Source organism: Lactuca saligna, chromosome 7 (genome assembly GCF_052625555.1).
Source record: "Lactuca saligna cultivar CGN05327 chromosome 7, ASM5262555v1, whole genome shotgun sequence".
NCBI classification, from domain to species: Eukaryota; Viridiplantae; Streptophyta; class Magnoliopsida; order Asterales; family Asteraceae; genus Lactuca; species Lactuca saligna.
In genome coordinates this window covers 174,825,054-174,851,072 of record NC_136423.1, presented here as the reverse complement: position 1 = coordinate 174,851,072, position 26,019 = coordinate 174,825,054, and the positions used below count along the sequence as shown (strand labels likewise).

Sequence of the window (26,019 nt, the reverse complement as noted above, 5' to 3'; positions counted from 1 at the left end):
AATATCTTAAACCCATTATTATGTTAATATCGATTATAATATGCTAGAATTAGGGTTTATAGTCTTGGATAAATTGCATGTATAATAGAGAAACCTAGATTCAAGCATTAGGGTTTGTATGAGCACATAGGATATTCTTATGACCAAAACCCATCAGTTACATCCAAACCACTTTCCCCTACCCACTCCATAAAAACCGATACCATTGTTGGTGGTGAGGATGTTGATTTCGATACCTTTTACTATAGTCCTTACAGGGTGTAGAGCGATGATGATGATGATGCTCCAGTAACTAAGAGGCACCTCAAGGAATTACACGATAAGCTTGACAAACTTTTGGCATCTTCCTCTTATTCACAACACACATTTTCAGAGGCTGTAGTGAGGCTATGATGGCCACCTTTGTAAAAAATCATGATGCTTCAATCTCTAAGGCAACCAAGGTTGTTGATGCCTCCACCCATGCCTGCAAAGAAGTGACCTAAAAAGTCGAAAAACTAATTAATAATGCTAACATTTTTCTAGAGTCATTATAGGGTGCAGCGGAGTCAAATGTAAAAAAAGTTAACTCCACAGTGGAAAAGCTTGTTGCGTCTCTTGAGACTGAGAAACTGCACTTTTCCACCATGCGTCAAACTATCCAAATAGATAATGATACATTACAAACCTCTATCAATGAGCTTCTCCAGAAGCTTCAAGGCGAATTGGCCATGGAAAACAAAATCATGGATGTACTAGGTCTCAAAACCACTCATCTAAAGACCAAGTCCTTACAACTTTCTCAAGCGAACAAAGAGATTGATTACCTTTTCTCTGAGAGGACCGTCATCAAAATTTGTGTTTCCGATGTTCATGACCTTCTCTCAAACATTCTGGAAACTCAAGACTCCTTTCTCAATTTTTCTGTCTGACGCTCTCTTGGTGAAAAGCTTTGCCCTACCATCAACTTGTTAAGTCGCATCGAGGGTGTTTCGGAGACTGTTGTCCCTCCAAAACAAGGGGGAGAATGGATTACTAGCACTACCCAACCACCTCCTACAAGCACAATTGTTCCACCGAAAGTCACCACTGAAGGACTAAAGGGTAATGAAGCTTCGGATCCTAGTGTGAAGGACAAGGGAAAAGGTATTCTAGTAGAGAGTGACGAAGAAGAAGAGACCATTGTAGAGGCTCTAAAGCGAAAGAAAAGGGATAGGGAACTTGATCTCAATGCTAAGGCTGCTAAGGAAGTAGAAGAGAAAGAGAGAAAAATGAAAGAAGCTCACAATCTTTTAGAAAGCAGGAAATTGCTTTTTCCTTTTTGGTCGTTGGAAAAGATGGTTATGGAAGCTATTGTCCAAGAACACATTGGCTTGAGCCGGTTGTGTATCTAGACTATGAGAACTCTAGAGATTCACAGTTTGACATGCCTATAACTCGAAAGGCATTTATCTTTCACTGCTTCCTTCCCATTGGTGAAGTTCCCGATCCTCATCCAAAAGTCGACAAGGATCTGATTAAGTTTTATCTTGAGTTTGCTTAGCCTCAGTCTCTTACATGGAGCGCTCAAAAGATAACTTCTGTCAGGGTTCTCAAACAAACTGCAACAGGAAAATTCATCAATGTTAAATTCAAGGTGACCAGAGGTTCGACTAACTCAGAGTATACAATTTCTCTGACTGATCTACCAAATCTCAATCCCCAAGACTGGATTTTGCTATACAACTTTTTGCTCACCAATCCAGCTGAATGTGTGCCAATTATTGATCACCTCAAGAGAATGCTGGTGTTTTACATTCTAGAAGTGGAAAAGATGGATCAAGAAATTGCTTCGGTCCTTAAAAGGAAGCCAATGGTGCTACCTATTGGTTCAGCTAGCGACATCAACAGAATGACGATGGGGAAGATTGATCCAAAGCTTAAATCTGTAATGTTCACCAGAGGCGGGGGTCAAAATTGTTTGTTCTCTCTAGTTGACAAACATCTTTTCACTACAACTTTCTTGGAACATGTTTTTGATATCATTCATAGGTGCAAGCAAAACAGTGAAGATGACAAGAAGTATTTCACTAACATGATTAGATGGTATATAAATTTTCGTCACGTCCTGTTCGCTATCATTCCCAAGTTGTTCAAGTGGTGAAGCGTGTTGAATCGAATCAACCGAAGTGAAGTTTGGCCCCTTATTAACGCAAAGGGGGATTGTTTTGACAAAATTTGTTGCGTCTAGGGCTCGTTAGTTGGCCCAGTTTTGTTACCAGTTTGGGCCTGCGCAACCGTGTTTATTTTGTTTAGGGTTTTAGTATTTAAAGGTGCATGCATGCATCCTTTGTGATTGATCGCTTACATTTATTATTCTAAGTATTGTACTACAAACCCTAGCTCGCCTCTATAATGGAAGTTCTTCGTCGAGCTCTGCTGAGGCATGACTATTCTTGAATCATTAAGCTATATTTTGATTCTATCATCTGTTCGTAGTATTTATTTGTTTGTTTTAATGTTTAACCTGTTGAAGATCTAATCGATCTATGAGTTCTCAACTCATCAGGCCCAATAAGGCCCAACCAATAAATCCTTGGCCCATAAAAGATAAAATAGTCCATAATTCACAGAATACACTATGCCCAATAATCCAATAAGGCCTAAATAGCTCAAAGGCCCAAAACAGATTCGACTCAACTGCACTACGTACGCTCGTTGTACTATCCTGGTACGCGCGACGTACTTGGATTTCGGACTACGTGCAGTGTACACTGGGTTACACCCAACATACAACCAGGTTAAGCACTTTCTCCATTAAGTGCTTAATACCCGATTCGATTACATCCAAAAGCCAGATCTGAATTATTTAATACGTCGTAAGGCATAAACATGGCAACTTTATGCCTTTGCATGCTTCATAAACACTCAACACCCCCATTAATGCCATTCCAAGGTCATTAACCCATGCATGAGGCCATCACTTCCACCAAGACTCCATTTTTGTGTTAAAACAGGACTAAGGGACCTCAGATCTGACATTTTCGTTCTTTGGAGTTGCTTAACTCCCAAGAAAAGGTCCAAAATCAACAAAAGGGACCAAACTAGAAACCCTAACTAGATCTAGAGTTTTGAGTATAAAGAATCAATCTTTTTACCCAGAAACATCTCAAGGTCGACTATATGTAGATTCTTGAAGCCAAAGACACTCCAAGCTTCCTTGACCACTTCCTTTTTCTTGGATGAACACCAAAAGGACCACAATTTCACTCTCAATGCTCAAAATGAACTCACAAAGGATATTAGGGTTTTCAGAGCTGTTTGAAGGTGAGGGAGGCTGTTAAGGGTGAGGCTCAAAGGAGTTAAGGGCATTTATATAGGTCTCAAGTCCAAACATTAGGGTTTGAACATCCTGGAACGTACGCTCGGCGTACTCTATGTACACCCAACATACGTGCTGTCCCTCCGCGATGCTCCTTGCCAGGTACACTAAGAGTACTTATATGTACGCCAACCTTACTTAGGGGTCTCTTGTGACATATTATTAACTCTTCAAGGGCTACAATGTCATACCTGATCAAGATTGTTACAACTATCCGCCACTTGAACTAGACTTCGTCCTCAAAGTCCATAGTTGTGAATAGATCGGGATAATGCTCCCGCGTTTCCTCCTACGGCTCCCAAGTCCATTCGAAGCCTTTTCAGTGCTACAATTGCACCTATACCAACTTCACTTCCTTTTTCCAAAGACCCTTCGTCTTCCTATCTAAGATGACGACCGGATTCTCCATATTATTGAATCTCCCATCCACCTGAATGTCATCCAAGGAAACAACTGTGGATTTGTCAGAAACACACTTCCGAAATTTGGACACATGGAAGGTGTGATGAATCTGACTAAACTCATTTATAAGCTCTAAACGATATGTGACCATGCCCACTCAGGCCATGATCCTGAATGGGCCTATAAACCGGGGCCCCACTTAACCCTCTTCTAAAACCTGATAATCCCTTTCCAGGGTGACACCTTTAGCAATACAAAATCCCCTACCTAAAACTCGAGGTCCGAACGCCGCCGGTTAGCATAACTTTTCTAAAGGCTCTGCGCGACTCGCAACTGGCCACCCACCTACTGAATCAGTCCGGTAGTCTTAAGCACTAGCTTAGTACTCCCCATAACCCGAAGCCTAACCTCGTCCCAACACACCGGGGTACTACACCTCCGTCCATATAACATCTCGAATGGAGCCCGATCGATACTGGTATGATAACTGTTGTTATACGAGAACTCTGCTAGTGGGAGGTATGTATCCCAACTCACTCCAAAATCCATAACGCATTCTCTAAGCATGTCCTCCAATGTTTGGATCATCCTCTCACTCTGACCTTCGGTCTGAGGGTGGTACGCAGTGTTGAAATGTAACTGAGTGCCTAACTCCTGATGGAATTCTTTGAAAATCTGGAAGGTAACCGGACGTCCCTAACTCGTGTATATATATATATATATATATATATATATATATATATATATGTATATATATATATATATATATATATATATATATATATATATATCTTCTAACTTTTCCGCAGATATACTTTCGTTAATTGGAATGAAGTGGGTACTCTTCGTCAATCTATCTATGATCACCCATATAGCGTCTACACCCCTCGCCATCATGGGTAGCTTCATGATGAAGTCCGTGGTGATTTCCACCCACTTCCACTTGGGAATGGGTAGTGGATGAACCTTGCCATGAGGCCGCTGATGCTCGGCCTTAACCATCGTACAGGTCAAGCACTGCTCCACGAAGCATGAGATCTCCCGCTTCATGCAGGGCCACAAATAACTCAGCCTCAAGTCCCTATACATTTTCATAGCTCATGGGTGTATAGAGAACCTGGACTTGTGCGCTTCCTCTAATAACCTCTGTTTTACTCCCCCTGTTACTGGTACCCATACTCGGCCACACTGAGTCAAATGGCCACTACTATCCTTGACAGACAAAGGATATTGTCCCTGAATTTTCTCTATCTTCCAGTTCTACTTCTTCGCCCCCTCGACCTGGGCCTCCCTGATCATATCCAGCAAAGACGAAATCACGGTCATCCTTATATAAATTTCCCTAATCAGGGACCCCGCCGTCTTTCGGCTCAATGCATCGGCCAACACGTTGGCCTTACCTTGGTGGTATAGAATCTGAAAATCATAATCATTTAGCACATCCAACCACCTCCTGTGTCGCATATTGAGGTTCTATTGATCCATCAGATACTTCAGTCTCTTGCTATCGGTATATATATTGAATCGCACTACATATAAATAGTTCATCCAAATCTTGATGGCAAACACCACTGCCCCCAATTCTAGGTCATGAGTAGGGTAATTTGCCTCATGAGGCTTTAATTGTCTCGAGGCTTAAGCTATCACATGCCCCCTCTACCTCAGTACCACGCTAACCCTGAGATCGACGCGTCACGTTACACCACAAAATAATCTAATCACTCAGGAAGAACTAGAATCGAAGCCTTGCATAAACTCCACCTTAGGGACTCAAAAACCATGTGTTGATCTGCACCCCACCGGAAAGTCACATTTTTCTTGGTGAAGAGGGTCAATGGCACAAAAATCTTGGAGAAATCCTGGATAAATCTCCGATAGTAGCCCGGTAAGCCCAAGAAGCTACGAATCCTTGATGCATTCATCGGTACTTCCCACTGCATTACAGCCTCAACCTTGGCTGGATCAACTAAAATACCCTCCGGATTGATAATATGCCCTAAAAACTGTACTTCTCGAAGCTAGAAATCACACTTGGAAAACATCACATAAAGTTTCTCCGCCCTCAGGATTTCTAATACCTCCCTCAAATGCTGCTCGTGCTGCTCCCTGGTCTTAGAGTAGACTAGAATATCATTGATAAAACAATAACCGACCGATCCATCATCGGCCCACACACTCTTTTCATGAGGTCCATGAACGCTTCTAGGGAATTGGTGAGCCCAAACGGCATCACCACTAATTCATAGTGCCCATACCGAGTCCTAAAAGCCGTCTTTGGTGTATCCTCATCATGAATCCTAATCTGATGATATCCAGACAGAAGGTCAATCTTGGAAAACCAAGATTCACCCTGAAGCTGATCAAACAAATCATCGATCCTCGATAACGGATAATGATTCTTCACCGTTAGTTTGTTCAACTCTCTATAATCGATGCCCATTCTGTGCGATCCATCCTTCTTTTTCACAAAAAGGATTGGTGCACCCTACGGGGAACTACTTAGACAAATGAATCCCCGGTCCAACAACTCCTGAAGCTGCGTTGATTACTCCTGCATCTCCGGTGGTGCCAACCAATATGGTTCCTTTGCAATTGTGGCGGCACTCGACACCAGGTCAATGCAAAACTCCACTTGCCTCTCTAGAGGCACTCCTGGTAACTCTTCGGAGAACACGTCCCGATAATCCTGTATAACTGGCACATTGCCCACATCCATCACTGTCTCCATTCTCATATCTGAGACATATGCCAAAAACCTCGTGCAACCCTACTAGAAAAAACTCCTCACCCTTGTAGCTAGACAAAGGGTCAGTCTCTGCGAGGCCCTCTCACCATGAATAACCAATTCTTCCCCACTTGGGGTTCCAAGCCTCACCAACTGGCACTCACAATCGATCATCGCCCCGTTGGCCCCCAACCAATCCATTCCGAAAATCACCTTCAACCCTTGCAACAATATTGGGACTACATCGACACGAAACCTCTCTCCAAGCACATTCAGGACATAGTCTCGATACACCCTCGCAACATAAACGGTGTCGTCATCTGCAATCTCTACCTCTAGGTGGGAATCCAGAGCTCCGGGCGCATCCTGGAACTTCTTACTTAGCATGAGAAATACGAATGATTGGGTAGCACCCGAATCAAACAAAACATGCACCGTCATACCGTTGACCAAAAAGGTCCTTGTACAAGCATAATATATACATATGTCATACACATCATAATAAGTAGAGAGTAATAGATACATACTAGCCACAACGTCTGGTGCTGCCCAAGCCTCCTCGGTAATCAATTGATATGCGTGGCTCTTCATCACTGGGACTTCCGCCTTAACAGGGCGGCCATCAGTAATCCTCATCGTAGCGGGCGTAGGCACCACCACCGCTCCTCCCCCCTCCATGTAATCTAGGATAATCGGCCCGCTTGTGGCCGGTCTGGTTGCAGTGGAAGCAAATCAAGCCCTTCTTCGGGCAATCCCTAATCACGTGGACTGATTGGCCACAACCATAGCATCCCGAGCCCGCCCTTCGGCAAGCCCCACTATGCGGTTTACTGCAATTGGCACACCGGCTCGGGCCCCTGCTCGCCCTTGCTAGAAGTATCTAGGGTCTTAGGCTTCTTAGCCTGACCCACTATTGTCAGTGCCTGCTCTGGTTTCCGCTTGGTACGAAAATCTAACTCCATCACCCATTGTGGGGCCTTCTCCACCATCACATTTAGTGTTTTGCACCCTGTAAAACTCACAAACTGTGGGATGATACCTCATCCTCCTCAAGTCATAATCTGTAGCATATTATGGGATCAACAAAGCTCATTCCCGAAACATAGAGGTGATTTCCGCCACAGACTCAGTGGACTGCTGAAGGTCGTGAAACTCCGTCACCAACCGTTACACCTCAATAGGTGGTGCAAACTTTGCATCGAATCGCCGAACAAACTCGAACCACGTCATCTTAGCCACACTGGCTGCTCCCACCTGGCTGGTCACCTCTCCCTACCAATCTCAGGCTCGGTTTCTCAGCATACAGGACGCAAAAGCCACCTTGGCCGCATCCGGACAAAAACTCATGCATTGGGCTTTTTCGATATTCACCACCCAACATTGACTAACAATGGGGTCCTTGACCCTGAGAAACTCTAGTGCCACGCACGCCTTGAACTCCCGAAACGAGGGAGTTTGGGTCCCAACGTGACCCGCAACAACCTCAGTCCTGAATGCCATGAGTCTCTCCTCCACAATCTCCATCATTCCCTCCTTGAACATCCCGAAAATGACCGGGGTCGCGCAGCCTGTCATCGATGACATCAGTAGTGCCTCCTAATCCCGCCCCGGATCCAGACCCAGACCCAGACCCCGATCCTGATCCTCCCACTCCAAATCGTGTCACCACCATGTTGGAATGAACTATCATAAATTATAATGATTAGGATTTCCATATAAGGGATCTAGCCACACCAGTCCTCCTTGAAGTCATTAGATCTGACAGTGCTTTGTGTACATGTCCTATGCTTCCAGTAGTACGAGCCTAATACTACCTTCCACACCTACGTGTACCTTTCCCTAGTGCTATATCTGATAACTTCAATTCATCCCACAACCAAACTATATCCCATAATTACCGAGTACATCAACCTCAGGCTGTTCTAATATTTAGTCTACTCATATCAATCAAACCCATGATGACAGGTTGCCTTTATGCATGCAAATTATACAAAGAAAAGGATCAAATAGACTTTCAAAAATAGACTCTATCCTAGAACCACAATCGAACAAGGAACATGAAAAAAGGCCAAATCAATCATTCTAAGGCTATTAGCTCCTAACAGTATACAAATTTAAAAGCATACACATAACAAGTTCCATATAAACAACAAGACTCAAATATCAATATAACATGGCTAACATATTGGGGAACTATTTACTTGGCTCGGCTGATCACGCACATTACACTCTCATCTTTCACTTCTTTTTTATAACCCTTTTAAGTTACTTTTGAAAACAATTTTACGATTTCCTTAGTTTGAGTCCTGACATACCTAATGGTGTGCCTGAATCCTTCAAACCAAGGCTCTGATACCAACTTGTAACGACCCAAATTTTAAAGAAAATTTTCACTTTTAATTAATAAAACAAAATTGCATAAACAATGAAATCCCAACATAATTATTTTCAAATCAACGATTCATTACAACTTATTCAAATCATCAGAGTGTCCCCAAACCTTAACGGTGAAAAAGAGATATAGAGTGCACGCCGCGCCATCACTCTTTGCCCTTGCACTTGGGCTCAGATGTATTTGAAACATATCAACAACCTTAAGCGAAATGATTAGTGAGTTCCCCAGAGCATACCACACACAATACACATACTCATATCCGGTTAGCTAATTAAAGCTACACACATATCACATAAGCCATGCATACAATATATAAGGATGTCGCGGGCTCGCCCCAGGGTCTTACTCCAGGTTTCCATGGGCTCCCTACATGGTCTTAAACCTTAGTACCATAGGATCTCCCATGGTCATTGATCGGAAAGCCATGGGATCTCCTCATGATCTTAAATCCATGTGTGGTGCGCTCTCATATGGTTTTCCATACAAAACACACAATCATATAGAATGTCAAACACAGGAATAACTAACACATATATCATGATCACATGATGGGCCGGCCTTGGTGCCTTAGACCCATTGGTATGGTGAGAAGATTCACATCTGTCTGCTGAATGCAAAAGCTGGCCTCCTAACAGTCTGAAACCTCCTGAGCTGAATAATATTATTAATCAATGTTATGACCTTAGATTACTGAAAGGAAAACCTAAACTCCAAACCCATCCATGAGGCCCAATTATCCTTCCCTTGCTATTGGACCCAAAATCCATCCAAAAAATTACTAATAGGCCTCTTGGCCCAATAAGGCCCAACCAATAAATCCATGGCCCATAACAGATAAAATAGTCCATAATTTACATAATACAATATGCCTAGTAATGCAATGAGGCCTAAATAGCTCAAAGGCCCAAAATAGATTCGGCACATCTGCACTGCGTACGCTCGGCGTAAAATCCTGGTGCGTGCGACATACTGGGATTTGGGACTACACGCAACGTACATTAGGTTACGCCCAACATACAACCAGATTAAGCACTTTCTCCATTAATTGCTTAATACCCAATTCCTTTACATCTAAAAGCCAAATCCATGTTATTTAATACATCCTAAGTCATAAAGTTGGCAACTTTATGCCTTTGCATGCTTCATAAACACCCAACACCCCCATTAAGACCTTTACAAGGTTGTTAACCCATGTATAACGACATTACTTCCACCAAGACTCCATTTTTTTGTTGAAACAGGACTAAGGGACCTCAGATCTATCATTTTTGTTCTCTAGAGTTGCTTAACTCCTAAGAAAAGGTCCATAATCAACAAAAAGGGACTAAACTAGAAACCCTAACTAGATCTAGAGATTTGAGTGTAAAGATTCAAGCTTTTTATCACCAGGAACTTCTCAAGGTCGACTATATGTAGATTCTTGAAGCCAAAGACACTCCAAGCTTCCTTGAGCACTTCCTTCTTCTTGGATGAACACTAAAAGGACCACAATTTCACTCTCAAGGCTCAAAATGCACTCACAAAAGGATATTGAGGTTTTTAGAGGCGTTTGAAGGTGAGGGAGGCTATTAAGGGTGAGGCTCAAAGGAGCTAAGGGCGTTTATATATGTCTCAAATTTGAACATTAGCTTTTAAACATCCTTGCACGTACGCCTAGCGTACGTGCTATCCCTTCGCGATCCTACTTGCCAAGTACGCTAAGTAAGTACATGCAACATACTTAAGGGTCTCTTGTGACATATTATTAATACTTCAAGGGCTACAAGGTCATACTGATTTGGAGTATTACATAGGAGGAATCAGGTTCTCTTTAGGAATGTCGCTAGGTTTCCGGAGTAGAGAACCTTTGTCTATTGGAACAATTCTTGGTGAGCGGATTGGAGGCACCATTGACTTAGTGGCTCGGAAAGCATCAATGATCACCTTGGTTTTCTGCTTAAGCCATTTCTTAGCTTCATTGAAGTACGTCAGCAAGGGATGATGGTCATGATACAGTAGACCATATCCTATGTTCTTCCTTGGAAATAAATATGGTTGGGAACTTCCTTGGAGCTTCAATTCCTATCACTACATTGGTGATATACTTGTGATCATCATCATCATCATCATCATCATCATCATCGTCGTCATCATCATCATCATCATCATCATCATCATCATCATCATCATCTTGATCATCATCAGATGGGATACATGTGGAAACAATCTAAACATATTCATCATTAGACTCATCTCGGAGCTTGAACTCCAAGACAGGCTTCCAAGAGATAGAATTATCTCTGTTGCTTGGGCCTTCTCCCCTTGTTGCAGCAGATGGCCTAGTAACTGAGGAAAGCAATGTAGAGTGTTGAAAATCCGAAAGACGATTAAACACCTTCTAAAAGTTGGTATTCATTTGTAGAGTAAGAGCATCATAAGATTCATACGTCGGAGCTTGAGCTTTAAGATGATCAAATAAAGAACCAAGGATAGTTAGCATGTCATCGAACTTATTGTTCGAAATGTCCACAATATTCTAGCAGACTCTTAGGAGTTTGATGAGAAATTGTTGCATGATGAGATTTATCTCATCTTTCTTCTTAATCTCCTTTCCATCGTTTAAATCTATTTCTTATGCCTGACATTTTTCTATTTGATCGGCTCATTGGTTGCAGTAATCATGTCATCATGTACTTTCAGCATGATGGTGATGGTGTCAAGCTAGTGATCAAGACTTGAATTGTATTTTGGTTCGATCTCCTCAATGGCGTGCTTGAGAAAAATAGGAACGAGTTAATCCAAATGTTGAGCTCATTCATCTTCCAAGGGACCTGGCTTCTTGATGTATGAGAGATATTTGATAATTGCATCTAACTCAGTGTCAAGGATACTCACTTTTTCATCAATTTTGGAGTCAAGCTGGGAAACGGACTTGTCCAATGATTGAACTTTGGAAATTACAGCAGATACACTGCCTTAGAATTCCATCAAGGCAAGGGATCAACAAATTTTCTAGCTGAGGATCCCATTTCTGAAGAGGAACTCATAGTCTTGGCTCTATCATGCTCTTGATTCACAAGAGGTTCGCATGGGTCAGGTTTGTTTAAGAGTTGTTGCTTGATCATCCTTCGGAGGATTGGTTTCTGTTTTTCCTTTAGGATTGTTGTGAGCCTGATTATCAACATTAATTTATTCAACTGAGTTGGACGAGGACGATGAGACTCTGAATTCATAAGTTGGCCTAGATGAAGAGGGCTTCAAAGAAAAATGAATTGATGAACGAACATGAGGAACAACAATGGAAGCATTTTCGTCATCGAACATGAATTGTGAGGAGTGTTTCATTTGGATCAGAGTGGAGTGCATCATGGTGTGGATAGTTCAGAGGGTTGTCTTAGATGATGTTTTCATTAAGGGTCTCTCCAGATGTAAACTCTTGATCAACAATTTCATCCAATGGAGCAACAAATGGAAGATTGCTTTATATGGCTCTATTTCTCATGGAGATGAGTGTTGCTTCCACTTGGGATTGAATAGATTTGTATGTCTGGTGTGATCCTTGCTAACAAATTTTAACCAATCAGGATCATCTGTACATTGTCATCATTTACCTTTTCCAGGTATCAGACCAGTGGTGGCATCTGAGATAGGAGGGACAACTCACGCTTCGACATACTTGGGATCCGAGATGGGAACCTCAGATCATACTTTTGTAGAAGAGAAAGGAGGGATGTTTAAGATGACTTATAGGTTTATTCCAGGGGTGCAAGGAACTGCGTTCAACACCGACATCACCTTGTTAGGAAGGTGATGGTGGATTGTATGGAGACTCCACGTGCTTGTGTGAAGTTGTTTTTGAAACTCTAAAGGGTACTTCGAAAGAGTGAACAGTTAGGGTAAGAGGATGACTAGAGTCAGTCGGAATGTACTTGATAAATTTCTATGAAGAGGTAGTATTGAATTTGGTTCTATTTTAAGATTTCGGTTTAGAGGGAGAGGTCTTTTGCTTAGCTACCTTCTTTTTGATTCCACCAGCCATGGCTGGTTTGGCCAAATATGTGGTGGGCTCAATGGGGAACAAGGTATATTGTGTTAGGTTGTACACAATCAAAGCCTCCAAGTGATGTTTCAAATGAGGGGACTCAGATGGTAAAATGGCCAACATATGTTCAGGTAATCTAAGAACAGGTGCGAAAGATGCTTGGTTCGAAAGGCTATAAGTCTTAATAGCTTTGAAGTTTAGAAATACCTCTTTCAAAATGGTGTCGACCGAAATTGCTTCATGCCTCTTGTTGTAGAGCTGTGAATGGTGAGAGCCCAGAATCTCGGACTCGATATTTCCAGAGGCTTTCTTTTGATAGCGAACTTCTGAAAGTCTTGCAACAATACTTTCGTTAGATTGACGACGTTCGTCTTCCTAGAAAAGATACTCTACATGACATTGAGCCTGTCCTTGCTCATCGTGTCTGTTCCACCTTGTTTTCCAGTCAAACCTCTAAGAATGAGGTGAATCAAAACTATCCATAGCCCAGGAAATGCAGATTTCTTGAATGTTTTGGATTTGAACTCCTCTTCATACCTATAGAGTTGAGAAACGTATGAAACTCCTCAGAGGACTATTCATGGACTTTAAAATCTTTAGGTTTTTCAGAAAACCCAATGGCTCTTAAGAATGTTTTCTTTGAAACTAGTAGAATTCGGTCACTAGTAATCCTGACTTCCAGGACTCCATGGTTAATCTTTCGTATTTCAAATGCAGTGTGAAGAAGACGAAGATGAATGGGTGGATCAGGGATTTTTATGAGTGGGACGGAGATGGGACGACAACCAATAAAGTCGATCATGACTCGGATGGACTGATTGTACTCCATGGGATCCAAGGATAAAAGTTGATTAGTATCCCTGAGAAACGGTTCCATTAAGGAGGATGAAGTGGAATCCGTGGACGATTAGTTTTTAGGAGCAAGGTTGGAAACTTTGGGGTCAGATTGTGAGGAAGCCATTGTTGCAGTTTTTGAGTGCTTGAATAATCATTTCTTTGCAGAGAAAGAGTGAAGAAGATGAGGTGTGCATAAAGGGTAAGAGGTGGGTTGTATGGGGCGTTTATAGGCTCAATGAAAATGGGTTGGGTTTGAAAAAGTCTTGATTAAACCCGGATACAAAAATAGACCGCATTAAGTGTGTTTCCACATTTGGGATGAATTAAGCTGCAAGGACTAATGAATATTATGGCAAGACGTGCAAATTGGAAACCGTCATTTGATTGACATGATATTTACTTTACGGAGATGTGTTCAAAAAGGTGCATTGTTCAAGGATTAAAGATAATTATCAATAAAAGAATATAACCGTTTGAGTTCATTAAAACGTTTCAAAAACGAATGAAGAAAAAACTTTTGAACTTCTTTTCAAGTGAAAGATCTCAGAGCCAGAAAGTTCCGAAATGATTTGACAGATGGATCTCAAAGTATAAAAGTCTCGAGATAGAATGTCATAAGATACTCCCGAGATAAAAAGAGAATACTTATACATGATATAGAGTCGGATATTGCACAGAATCAGACTGAATATTAGAGGTAGAAGGAAAGAGGATCTTAGAGGACATACTTAAACATATTTTGAATGTACGTGACAAGAAGGAACTGATCTTGGACAGGGCAAGAGACGAAGGTACATTAGCGTTTCAGAATTGAATTCCAAGATAAACTTCATAACACACTTTATGATATAGATTATGAAATGTAATCAAACAAAATACTAATGTGACTATATTGGTGATGAACTTCCAAAGATTGAGTGAGTTGTACAATATAAGACTAGAAGAAAAAATTAGATAAAAAGACACGTAAGATGATCCTATTTATTCCGAGAGGCAATGATTTAGAGATGAGAAATAGATTTGACATCAGAATTATTTCACTTTCTAACGATAATATCAGGGAGTGCAAGCCTGTTAAAAGAATTAAGTATCAGGAAACATCATACCCATTTTGTTTAGAAAACCATTGAATTTGGCTTCCTCTAATGCCTTAGTAAAGACATTAGCAATCTTATCATCAGTTGGAACAAAAATAAGTTCAAAGTTTCCTTTTAAAACATGATATTTAATGAAATGGTACTGTATATCGATGTGCTTCGTCATTGAGGGATGAGTAGGATTGTGTGAGATTGCAATGGCACTCTTTGAATCATAATAGATGGGATTTTGTTGAAACCGGTAACCATAATCCATGAGCTATGGTTTCATGCAGAGAAATTTAGAAGTGAAACTAGTAGCAACAATGTCTTCCGCTTTGGCTATAGACAGTGCAATGCAGTTCTGCTTCTTAGATTACCAACTAACCAATCTTCCACCCAAAAATTGACAGCCACTAGAGGTGCTTTTTCTGCCCAATTGAACACCAGCATAGTTCGAATTGGAATATGTTTGTAGGAGGAAACTCTCATTTACTGGGTACTAGATTTTGAGACTCTTTTGTACCTTTGAGGTATCGGATATTTTCTTAACAGTCAATACGTGAGACATCTTTGCATTTACTTGAAATTTGTCATGCAAACATGTAGAGAACATGATGTCTGGATGACTCGCTGTTAGGTAGAATAGCTATCCAATCATTCCTCTATACTTCTTTTCAGCGACAACAACACCTGATGGGTTCGAGAAGATCTTGTATCTGAAACCCATAGGAACCTTGGCAAAGGCACAAGTGCCCATGAAATATTTTTTGAGAAGCTCAGAAATGTATTTTTATTGATGAATAAGGAATCCTTATGGGTGTGTTTCACTTGAAGACCTAGGAAGAAACTTAGTTCACGATTCGTGTTCACTTGGAGTTGGCTAACCATTAACTTGGCAAATCAGCAACCATTGATGAATTCGTGGATCCAAAATGATATAGTCGACATAGATTTGAACCAGCATGAGATGCTATCCATTTGATCGTTGAAACAGGGTAGGATCGAGAATTCCTCTTTGAAAACCCGAATGCTTGAGAATGTCTGTGAGAGTCTCGTACCAGGCACAAGGAGCATGCTTAAGGCCGTAAATAGCTTTTTGGAGTTTTATCAATAGTTCGGATAAGAAAGATTGACAAAAATGGGAGGTTGTTTAAGATACACTTCAGTATCAAGTTCACCATTAAGAAAATCAATCTTAACGCCCATTTGATAAACTATATGATCCGCATAAGAAAGAAAGATTATGATGGCTTCAAGATGGGAAACATGAGCAAAGGTCTTGTCACAATCAAGTCCTTCAATATGAGTGCATCCTTTAGCCACCAATCTCGCTTTGTTTCTAATGAAAATTACCACATCGATTAACTTGTTTTGGAACACCCATCTCGTTCCTACAATGGGATGATCCTGAGGAGGAGGAATGAGAGTCCACACTTCATTTCGATCAAAGTTTGCCAACTCTCCTTGCATGGTTGTTATCCAGTCAACATGCTCAAGTGCTTCGTCGATGGATTTTGGTTTAACCATTGAGATAAATGCCAACAAATGACATTCATTTTCGATGTTAGCAGCAGAGCGAGTTTGAATACCGACATTTAGATTTCCAATGACCTGGTTTGGAGGATAATCCTTTGTCCAGATGTGTAGTCTAGGAAGCTCTTATGCAATAGATGACCTGACATCAACGATGGGGTTGTGTTTATCCCATTGAACTACTTGAATTGGAGGATGGTGCTACCCCTGAACTTCTGAACTGGGGATGTATTAGCATCCTTGTCATCCAGAAAGTCAAAGAAGTTAACATTGTCATTGTTGTCCCGAATATAATCAAAATCAGCAAATTGCTCTGTTGTACCTTGTAATCCTTCAACATTTGATTCAAGGTAAGGTTGACCATTCTCACCCTCAACATAAGAAGCTTGAAATGGTTCAGAATCAAATGGAGGAAATGTGGGAGTCATACCAAAAACATTTTATGAGATAGGAGGTATAATGGATGAGGATTGTCTTGACCGAGATTTCTAATCAAGATCGGTATTTGAGGGTCCGAACAAGATTTCAAAATAGACTTCACGGGTTATTTGAAGATTCGGACATCCTGGTGACGGAGCATCAGACTTCATGATGTGGATTGTTTCATGGGTTCGACCATAATTCCAAATGTAATTGTCATCAAAGGTGACATCAAAGCTTTCTTCAAGAACACGAGTTTGACAATTTAGAACCTTGTAATATTTTAATTTTGCTTATTATCTAAGAAAGATTTCTTCATCGGCTTTAGGTTGAAATTTCGTGAGCTGATCACGATTGTTGTTGAAAAGGCACCGACAGCCAAAGACATGCAGAAAGGGGATACTCGAATTTCGACCATTCATGGCTTCGTACGGTGACATATCTGTTGGATTAGTGTCTAAGTCCATAACTATTTTGGTATGTACTTGACCCGATGGTGCATGGTCCTTTTGGGTTGCCTTCACCAAAGCAACTTGATTGGAGAAATATATAGAGAGAGAGGATAATATGATTTATTAATATGTTATAAGAATAATATATTAAAGGAGAAATCATATTTGTTTAATTAATATTGGTCAATAATTAATTAGGAATTAATTTTGTGATCAAGTGTAATTAATTAAACTAGAGGGGCTGATTTGTAATTATGTGATAGTTACAAAATAAGGTAAGGATTATCTTATTATTAGGTTGGACGAATTTAAGGTGATAAGGCCTTAGAATTCGACTATGATAAGGATTCAAGGATTATCTTATGGGTTGTTTTGTGGATAAGCAACTAGATAAGGATAATGACTGAAACCCTATCTCTACACCTATATAAAGGCCCTAAGGCTCATGAATTCGTGTATCCCTTCCCAAGAAGTCCTAAGGACGAATTCTAACCTCTCTCCTCTCTCTTTATACCTTCTCCATTTGCTCTTGGTGTTTGTAAGCCATTAGAGGAGTGACACTTGTGACTCTAAGAATTCCAAAGTCAATTCAAGGAGGAATTAGGATTGTTATTACTACATAACAATCAAGGTAATATCTTAGACCTAATTATATGTTAATATCGATTTCCATATGCTAGAATTATGGTTTATAGTCTTAGGTTCAAAGCATGTACAATAGAGAAACCTAGATCCAAGCATTAGGGTTTGTATGAGCACATAGGATGTTTTATGACCAAAACCCATCAGTGGTATCAGAGCCTAGGATGGTTTCAGTTGTATTGATGCATTGTATATCTAAAAAATTCGATTTTTTGGTGTTCTGGAGGCTGGACTCACCGAGTCCATAGCTGAACTCACCGAGTCCATAGCTGAACTCACCGAGTCCAGGGTGACTCGACGAGTCCAGGCTTGACTCGACGAGTCAACTCGTCAGATAATGCTTATCTCGGGATTTCTTGTTGTTTTTGCATATGGATAGTTACCTTATCATGTTAGATCAATATTAATCCGATTATATGATATATTTGACTATATTTTTGATCTAAATGAAGATATTTATCAATTAATAAGATAATTGTTTCCTTATAAGATAATTGATTAATTATTTTGAGTAAATTGATAAATTGTTTTGCAAGAAATCATTAAATAAATCAAATATGGATAATTATGTGATAAAATGTTAATTTAAAATTATTTGTTATTTGATCCTTGTGGTTATGAAAAGTTTCATATTTTCCCCTTTAGGTTTTATAGTTTAAATTTGAACCCAAAAGTTTTGAAGTTTTGAAATTTAAATAGTTAATACCCTAATGTTTTGAAAAAGGTTTCAAAACTTGCCCTCAAGTTTTGGAATTTAAAAGTTGATTAAAAGTTAATTAGGAATGTTAAATTCTAAAACCCTAGTAATATTTTGAAAACTTCAAATACACCCTTATGGTTTTATTAATTAATTAAGGAGTATAATTAAAGGAGATTTAATAAATCCATAAAAGTTTAGGTTAACCATTTAATTGAATTAAAAGTGTAATTGTTAAAGTTAACCACATAGTATTTTAAAAGTGTAAAATGCGCCCTATACTATATATAACATTAAAAGTCTAACATTATATATATATATATATATATATATATATATATGTATATATATATATATATATATATATATATATATATGTATAAGTAATAGTCAGTCTTACCGTTAGTAGGCCTCATTCACGAAGCTGGTCTATAAGGGGTGTTTAAGGAAATTGCCTATAATATGGCGATTGAATGGGTATCCACTCTTACCCACCGCACTCTTGACTAGTGGAGGGTCGTTAGCCGAATGGGTAGGATAGGACGAGACCTTACATTATAAGTATAATGAATTACTAAAGTAACTAAATGTTTTTCTAATTCCCAATCTTAGTTACTTAGGCAAAACTGAATTGATGCAATTCCATGAAATTACACTTTGTGCCCTTGCGAAGACGTTAGTGGAGCGTGTGTGGTTTACCGGCACACTAAATGGTTCTAAGCAAAGGTAGTAAAGGGTGACTCAATGTTTGTCATAGTTCGGTGGAGCGTGTGTGGTTTACCGGCACATCGAATAGGTGATTGTAACATGTGAGGGCACCATATAAGTTTGCATGGTTATTCACACCCGCTTTGTGATCCTCGGCATCCCAGTCACAAACAAGAGGGGCATATCGAGATTTAAACACGCCGTTGAAATGTTCAATGAATCTCAAAGGATCTAGGAGTTTTCATAGATTTAAAACTTAAATTTCTTTTTCGTTTTTCATGGTGGATCTAGGAGTTTTCATAGATTTAAAACTAGATTACAACATCCCTTTTCTAGGTTGTAGCGTATTGTGTTGGGTCCTAGCCTTAGTATCTCATTTGGGTGATTTACTAAGGACTCAATCGATCAACTAACTTGAATTTCGTTTTCTCCCGTTTTGTAGATGTCAAAGTTCGACAACTATGGCCTTCCCAAATCCTGTGGAACAAGCATTCCACATGAAGATGATATTCCACGATTCGATCGAGGAACAAGAAATCATGCTTCACTTCCTCCTCCTCCTCCAATTATTCTCCCTAACCCACAAGATTGTAAAATTGAAAGGTTCAATATCACTCAAGCCCTTTTGGCAAGTAAACATAAAGAAAGCAAGTCGGTGTGTGCACACATCTTAGGGATGAAGTCACACATTGATAGGTTAAGAATGATGGGATTCGTTGTCAGTGAAGCGATGGCTGTTGATTGGGTTCTTCAGTCACTTCCTAACTTGTATAGTGAGTTCGTAAGAGAGTACTATATGATGAACCACGACATGACCCGTATTGATATCACCTATATGCTTATTGCTGCTGAATCAGCAATGGTTTGGCGCAATAGAAAAGCAAAGTTGATTGGTGAATCTGTCTTCAAGACCTCTATGGATATAGACAATGGCAATGAAATACATGCAATGATCGAAAAGTTTGATCATAAGAGAAAGGCGATGTCTGAAGTAGTTCCATGTGTTGTTCCAAAAGAGTCAATTTGCTTTTATTGCCAAGAGAAGGGGCATTGGAGACGAAGTTGCCCTATTTACCTAAGAGATCTAAGAGATGGGAGAGTCAAAAGTATGGCTACGCTTCAGGTAAAATCCACTATCTAACTCCGTTAAGTTCCTATTCATTGATTCTTAATACATGATGTGATAAGATTGCATTTGAATGTTTTGAAGGATCAGTGAAAAGAAAGGAAGCTTGATAAGAGAGCAAGATGAATCTAATCACAAGAGATGGATCTTGATTGCATGGACTTGAAGATTGGATTTTGAGCTTAGATAGTTATGATAGAGTTGTTAGAAATTTTCCTTTTACATAGTTTTCAATAGATTTTGCATTGTAAGGACAAATGTTTTTCCGCTATTTTTATAAATAAAATAAATTTTGACTTATTTATTTGTTTACTTCCTTGCAATGAAATCGTTATGAAAATTGATGTTTGTATATTTCTACAACGAATGGATATGATTCTCAGTTATGTTATTTATGGAAATGTCAAGAATTTACCAAATTGGGAGAGTTTCTCATCGCCCAAAGTTTCAATTGGACTGAAATTTGGAATCACGCAACTTGGTTGCATGATGAATGAGAAATTTCATATTTGGAAATTAAACAAATTCGTTGAAAAAGTGTCAGGTGAAGGACTAGGAGATCGAGTACACAAAGTTGTGTGTTGATCAAGTTCACCATAAGAGTAACAAAGATATTCGTCATGATTTACTAAAGGTTTAGTAAATATGATTATACTTACAAGATTAAGTGTAATTCTGAATTGATTAAAGGGTTTAGATCAATAGTAGAACGAATAAGAAGAATCAAGTAGGCAGAAAAATAAAAAGTTTCTCCATTCTAATAAGAAGGAAGAGTAGCTTTTATGCTTTATAATGGGTCTTGATGATTAAGAACCATATCTCAATTGATCCTCTAAGTGAGTCTTACTACAATTGTATGTTTAAGAAGAGGAATCAAGGATTGAAGAAATGGTCTATCATACTTCGTTCCAATAACAAGTCTTAAAGGTATGATTGTGACAATGAGTGAAAAGTATTAAAGGTTTATAACATTCATCAAATGTGGAAAGTTATGATGTCTTGGATAAGATAAAGGCCAACTAGGACCAATTTATGAAGTGTTTTGATAAAATCTACACTAACTCTTGAATATTTGGTTGTCAACAAATGTTTATTAACAAGAGAATCTTTTATGTCAAGGAGTCAGTGGGAGTCTTAATGGTCTTGAAAGGTTTCAAGAACAAATCAAATAAACCTTATTGATCATCACTAGCACACGAGTTGAGGTTTACAACCTATCGTGTTAACATTATTTTGTTTCTATGTTGTTTCCAATTGAGTTAATTATGCATGCGAGTTCTTTGAGTTCTCATTTTGAACACCTAAAAGGCAAGGCACCTTGATCAATGAAAGGTACATTGATAGGAAAATGTGAGTTGCTTAACTACTTGGAAGACGTGGTGGGCAGTTGTGCTACCATAAGGCAAGAAATCAAGATTAAAAGAGTTCGGTCCATATGAGTTTGAATTTGTCGTAAACTATGGTTTTAATAAATTCACATGGATAGGAACATATACACCATTAAAATATAAGTGTCATAAGATTTCCTCCTTCATGAAAATGATTGTGAGGAAATGCTCTCACTAAGAAAGATTTTAAGAAGATAGTGATTTTAAAGTTGCATTCTCGAATTCAATCATGGTTACGGTATCCCTTTCCATAATTTGAATTGTGAGGTTTGGCAATTAGTCTTAATTGTTAAGACACACATATGCACTATCTAAGGCAAAAGTGTATAAGTTCAAGAAGCCTTGATAAAAGATTATCAAAGCACTAAGTATTAGAAACATGGACTTAAGAAATTCAATAGGTATTGTCTTTCTGAAAGTTAAGATGTTTATGAATACATGTCAAAGCTAGTGGGAGCATAAGTGTTATGTTTTATAGTAATCATCATAATAGTGGGAGCATAAATGTTATGAGTGTATGATTATTATGGAAAGTTTTGCAAGTTGGCAATATTAATTATAGAAAACAAGAGTTATACCTTGCAAAGTCGTAAGGGTTGTATCGTTGTTTTGCTATAATTAAGGGAGAGAATATTATGCTTCATTTCAAATCTAAAGGCTTAGGTTGAGAAATGTTAATAAATTTAGTCAAAGGTACATAGTGTGTTCTTAAAATTTCGATTATGATTATGGCATTCCTTTTCGCAATTCGAATTTTAAGAACATAGCAAATAAAACATTGTGCATCGTGTACCATACGCTTCGGGTATAGGATCGATTGCAAATGCTTTAATGTTAGACCATTCTAAAATTTTCCAAATGTCTAGCGCATTTAGAGGGAAAAGGGACTAGAATCGGTTTTGACTAAAATAATTAAACAACTATCAAAGAACAATCCAAAGTTCGATGAGGATTGGTTGCTTGTGAGTAGTTGGAAGCATGGTATTAATGGACCATATTGACATTATGATGAATAGAAAAGATTCTATTAAGAAATGAGTTGTCATATGGAAAGTATGGAAATGTATCTATATTGGGAAGTAAATATTGAAAATCTATTAGATTAGAAACTTTTATGCAAAAGGATGTTCAAAGGAATGTAATTTAAGTGAGAGACATCATATCTAAGGAATTGTCTTTTAACAATTTCTGATATAAGGTTTTGTAATATCATTGGCGATAGTCTTTGTGACTTTGGTGCAGTGACATTACGAAAGAATCATTGCATAAAATGTTAGAATCTAGCATATTCTATACGTACCAAGAATTTGATATTCTCACTTATGGAAAAGGATTTGGAGTTGTGAAATGAGAATGATTGGAAATGTATTCAATTTGATCTATTTCACAAAGTAAAAACCATAGGTAAACATTGTGTGCATGCTACGAGCATGGGAAAAGTGTAATAATTCAAGTAAGAAGTTGATTACCCGAAACGAAAAATAATGAGTAATCGATATGGTGATAAATAAAACGTGTTTTATTTATACTCAAAGGGTTGAGGCCATATGGGATTAGTATTATTTTTGTGTTTCACTTTGCATGTTTTGACTTCCAGAATAATTGAGTTTATTAAGAATAATCGAATTATTCGAACGGGCCACAGTTGTTCATATGTTGGAAGTAGATATGAATAAAGATTGTCGTGAATTGGTGTGTGGATTGTCTAAAAGAGTATTAGACATAAGAAAATGTTTGCTGCAACGTTCACGAGTGCTTACGAATATGATTTGAGCCTTGGATTAAACCTACGCTCACTTGGATCACTCCATGAATTGTATCACGGATGATTGGTGAGACGATAACATCTTATATTCTTGAAACTGAGATGTGTGAGTTGTATCTTGCTAATCGGTTGCACATTGATAATATGTAAACGCACTAGTAACTTGGTGTTATAAAACATATTGTTGTGTGTGATTTGGTTAGTGAGTGCAAGCGAGCATTGTATCAAAGTTTATCCGTTCCTTTTATCCAAAGTAGGATAAAAACGATATCTTTGGGCCCCTCGATGGTTTAGTGATGACAAACGTAAATGCTCGGCCGAGCTAGGGCTAATTTGATTTGTTCAATTAGTCAGTCGTCATAAATCGGAAATCGAGATATAGTACAAAGAGAATGATTTGAAATCATGTCTCATACAATATCTAGAATGGAGGAATATATGATCCCTTATCTAAGGACACGCGTATCTGATAGGATCAGAGTTGACAGCGGCTTTGGAAAGCTACGATTGCAGATCTGGATCTGAAGTCATACGCAGAATAGTTATTAGACTTATCCAAGTGGGAGACTATTGGATTAGTGTCTAAGTCCATAACTATTTTGGTATGTACTTGACCCGATGGTGCATGGTCCTTTTGGGTTGCCTTCACCAAAGCAACTTGATTGGAGAAATATATATAGAGAGAGGATAATATGATTTATTAATATGTTATAAGAATAATATATTAAAGGAGAAATCATATTTGTTTAATTAATATTGGTCAATAATTAATTAGGATTTAATTTTCTGATCAAGTGTAATTATTTAAACTAGAGGGGCTGATTTGTAATTATGTGATAGTTACAAAATAAGGTATGGATTATCTTAATATTAGGTTGGACGAATTTAAGGTGATAAGGCCTTAGAATTCGACTATGATAAGGATTCAAGGATTATCTTATGGGTTGCTTTGTGGATAAGCAACTAGATAAGGATAATGACTGAAACCCTATCTCTACACCTATATAAAGGCCCTAAGGCTCATGAATTCGTGTATCCCTTCCCAAGAAGTCCTAAGGATGAATTCTAACCTCTCTCCTCTCTCTTTATACCTTCTCCATTTGCTCTTGGTGTTTGTAAGCCATTAGAGGAGTGACACTTGTGACTCTAAGCATTCCAAAGTCAATTCAAGGAGGAATTAGGATTGTTATTACTACATAACAATCAAGGTAATATCTTAAACCTAATTATATGTTAATATTGATTTCCATATGCTAGAATTAGGGTTTATAGTCTTGGATTCAAAGCATGTACAATAGAGAAACCTAGATCCAAGCATTAGGGTTTGTATGAGCACATAGGATGTCTTATGACCAAAACCCATCAATATCAAGGTGTTGATTGAAGATGTTATGATTCTAAGTAAACCATGCAGTTTATATGGCATCAGCTCAGAGATACAGTGGAAGATTTGCAAAATTTAGCATCGAACGTGTAGCTTCAACTAAGGTTCTGTTGCGTCTTTCGACTACACCAATTTGTTGAGGAGTATATGGAGTTGAAAATTTATGGTCAATCCTTTCTTAGATAGGAATTTCTCAATGGTAACATTGGTAAACTCTGAGCCATTATCACTTCGGATTGAATGAACAGACAATTTCACTAGAACATCAATACCCTTAATAAAGGTAAGAAGTTCCGAGGCGGTTTCTGACTTGAGCCTGAGGAAGAAAACCCAGGTGAACCTTGTAAAATCATCCAAAATAGCAATAATGTATTTCTTATGATGTAGACTTTCTATAGTGGAAGGTCCACATAGATCAATATGAAGTAGTTCCAACAGTTCCGAGATTGATTTTTTGATGATGATAGGAATACCTTTTTTTATTGCCTCCCACACTCATAGGCAGCACATAGATGATCATTTCTGGACTTGAGGAGAGGCAAAAGTATGACCATTTCATTGGAAACAACATCGTTCATATATCGAAAGTTTAAATGAGCAATCCTTCGATGCCAAAAGCAGCTGACATCAAGAACTGCCTCTAAGAGTAGATAAAGTTTAGGTTAGGCAACGATCATGTTCATGTCAACATAATACATGTTCTTTTTGTGATTTGACATGATAAGACATTATTTCTAGTCTTCAGAAACGACATAACTGTGTTTCTTGTAGAATTCAACTCGAATATTTGAAATGGTAAGCTGAGCCACAATCGTTAGATTATTCCTCAGGTCAGCTACATATGCCACGTTTGATACATAGAATTTTCCATCAGTGAGGATGCCATAACCTTGGATTTGAGAGTTGTAGTTTTTTCCATACGTCACATAGCCAGCATTAGGTGAAAGTTTGAAATCATACAACAAATATTTTTACCTCGTTATGTGCATGGAACAACACTATCAACATATCATCTCTTGTTCCGAAGCATAGAATCTGCAAAATTTAGTGAATTTTGGACTTTTTAGGCTCGAAGTTAGGTTTTCGAACTTGGGCACGGACTTTG

At 38.7% G+C, this 26,019-nt stretch overlaps 2 protein-coding genes across 2 annotated transcripts; both read right to left on the bottom strand.

Annotated features, from left to right (window-relative positions):
- Positions 1–6,287: 6,287 nt before the first annotated feature.
- On the bottom strand, positions 6,288–7,103 carry LOC145007469 (uncharacterized). Its single transcript, XM_078966402.1, has 2 exons — positions 6,575–7,103; positions 6,288–6,478 (listed from the first exon to the last, which is right to left on the bottom strand). The coding sequence occupies exons 1-2, from the start codon at positions 7,101–7,103 to the stop codon at positions 6,288–6,290; spliced, it is 720 nt and encodes a 239-aa protein (XP_078822528.1).
- An 8,803-nt stretch (positions 7,104–15,906) lies between these two features.
- On the bottom strand, positions 15,907–16,326 carry LOC145007468 (putative mitochondrial protein AtMg00820). Its single transcript, XM_078966401.1, has one exon. It carries the CDS (start codon positions 16,324–16,326, stop codon positions 15,907–15,909), a length of 420 nt encoding a protein of 139 aa, XP_078822527.1.
- Between the last annotated feature and the right edge of the window lie 9,693 nt (positions 16,327–26,019).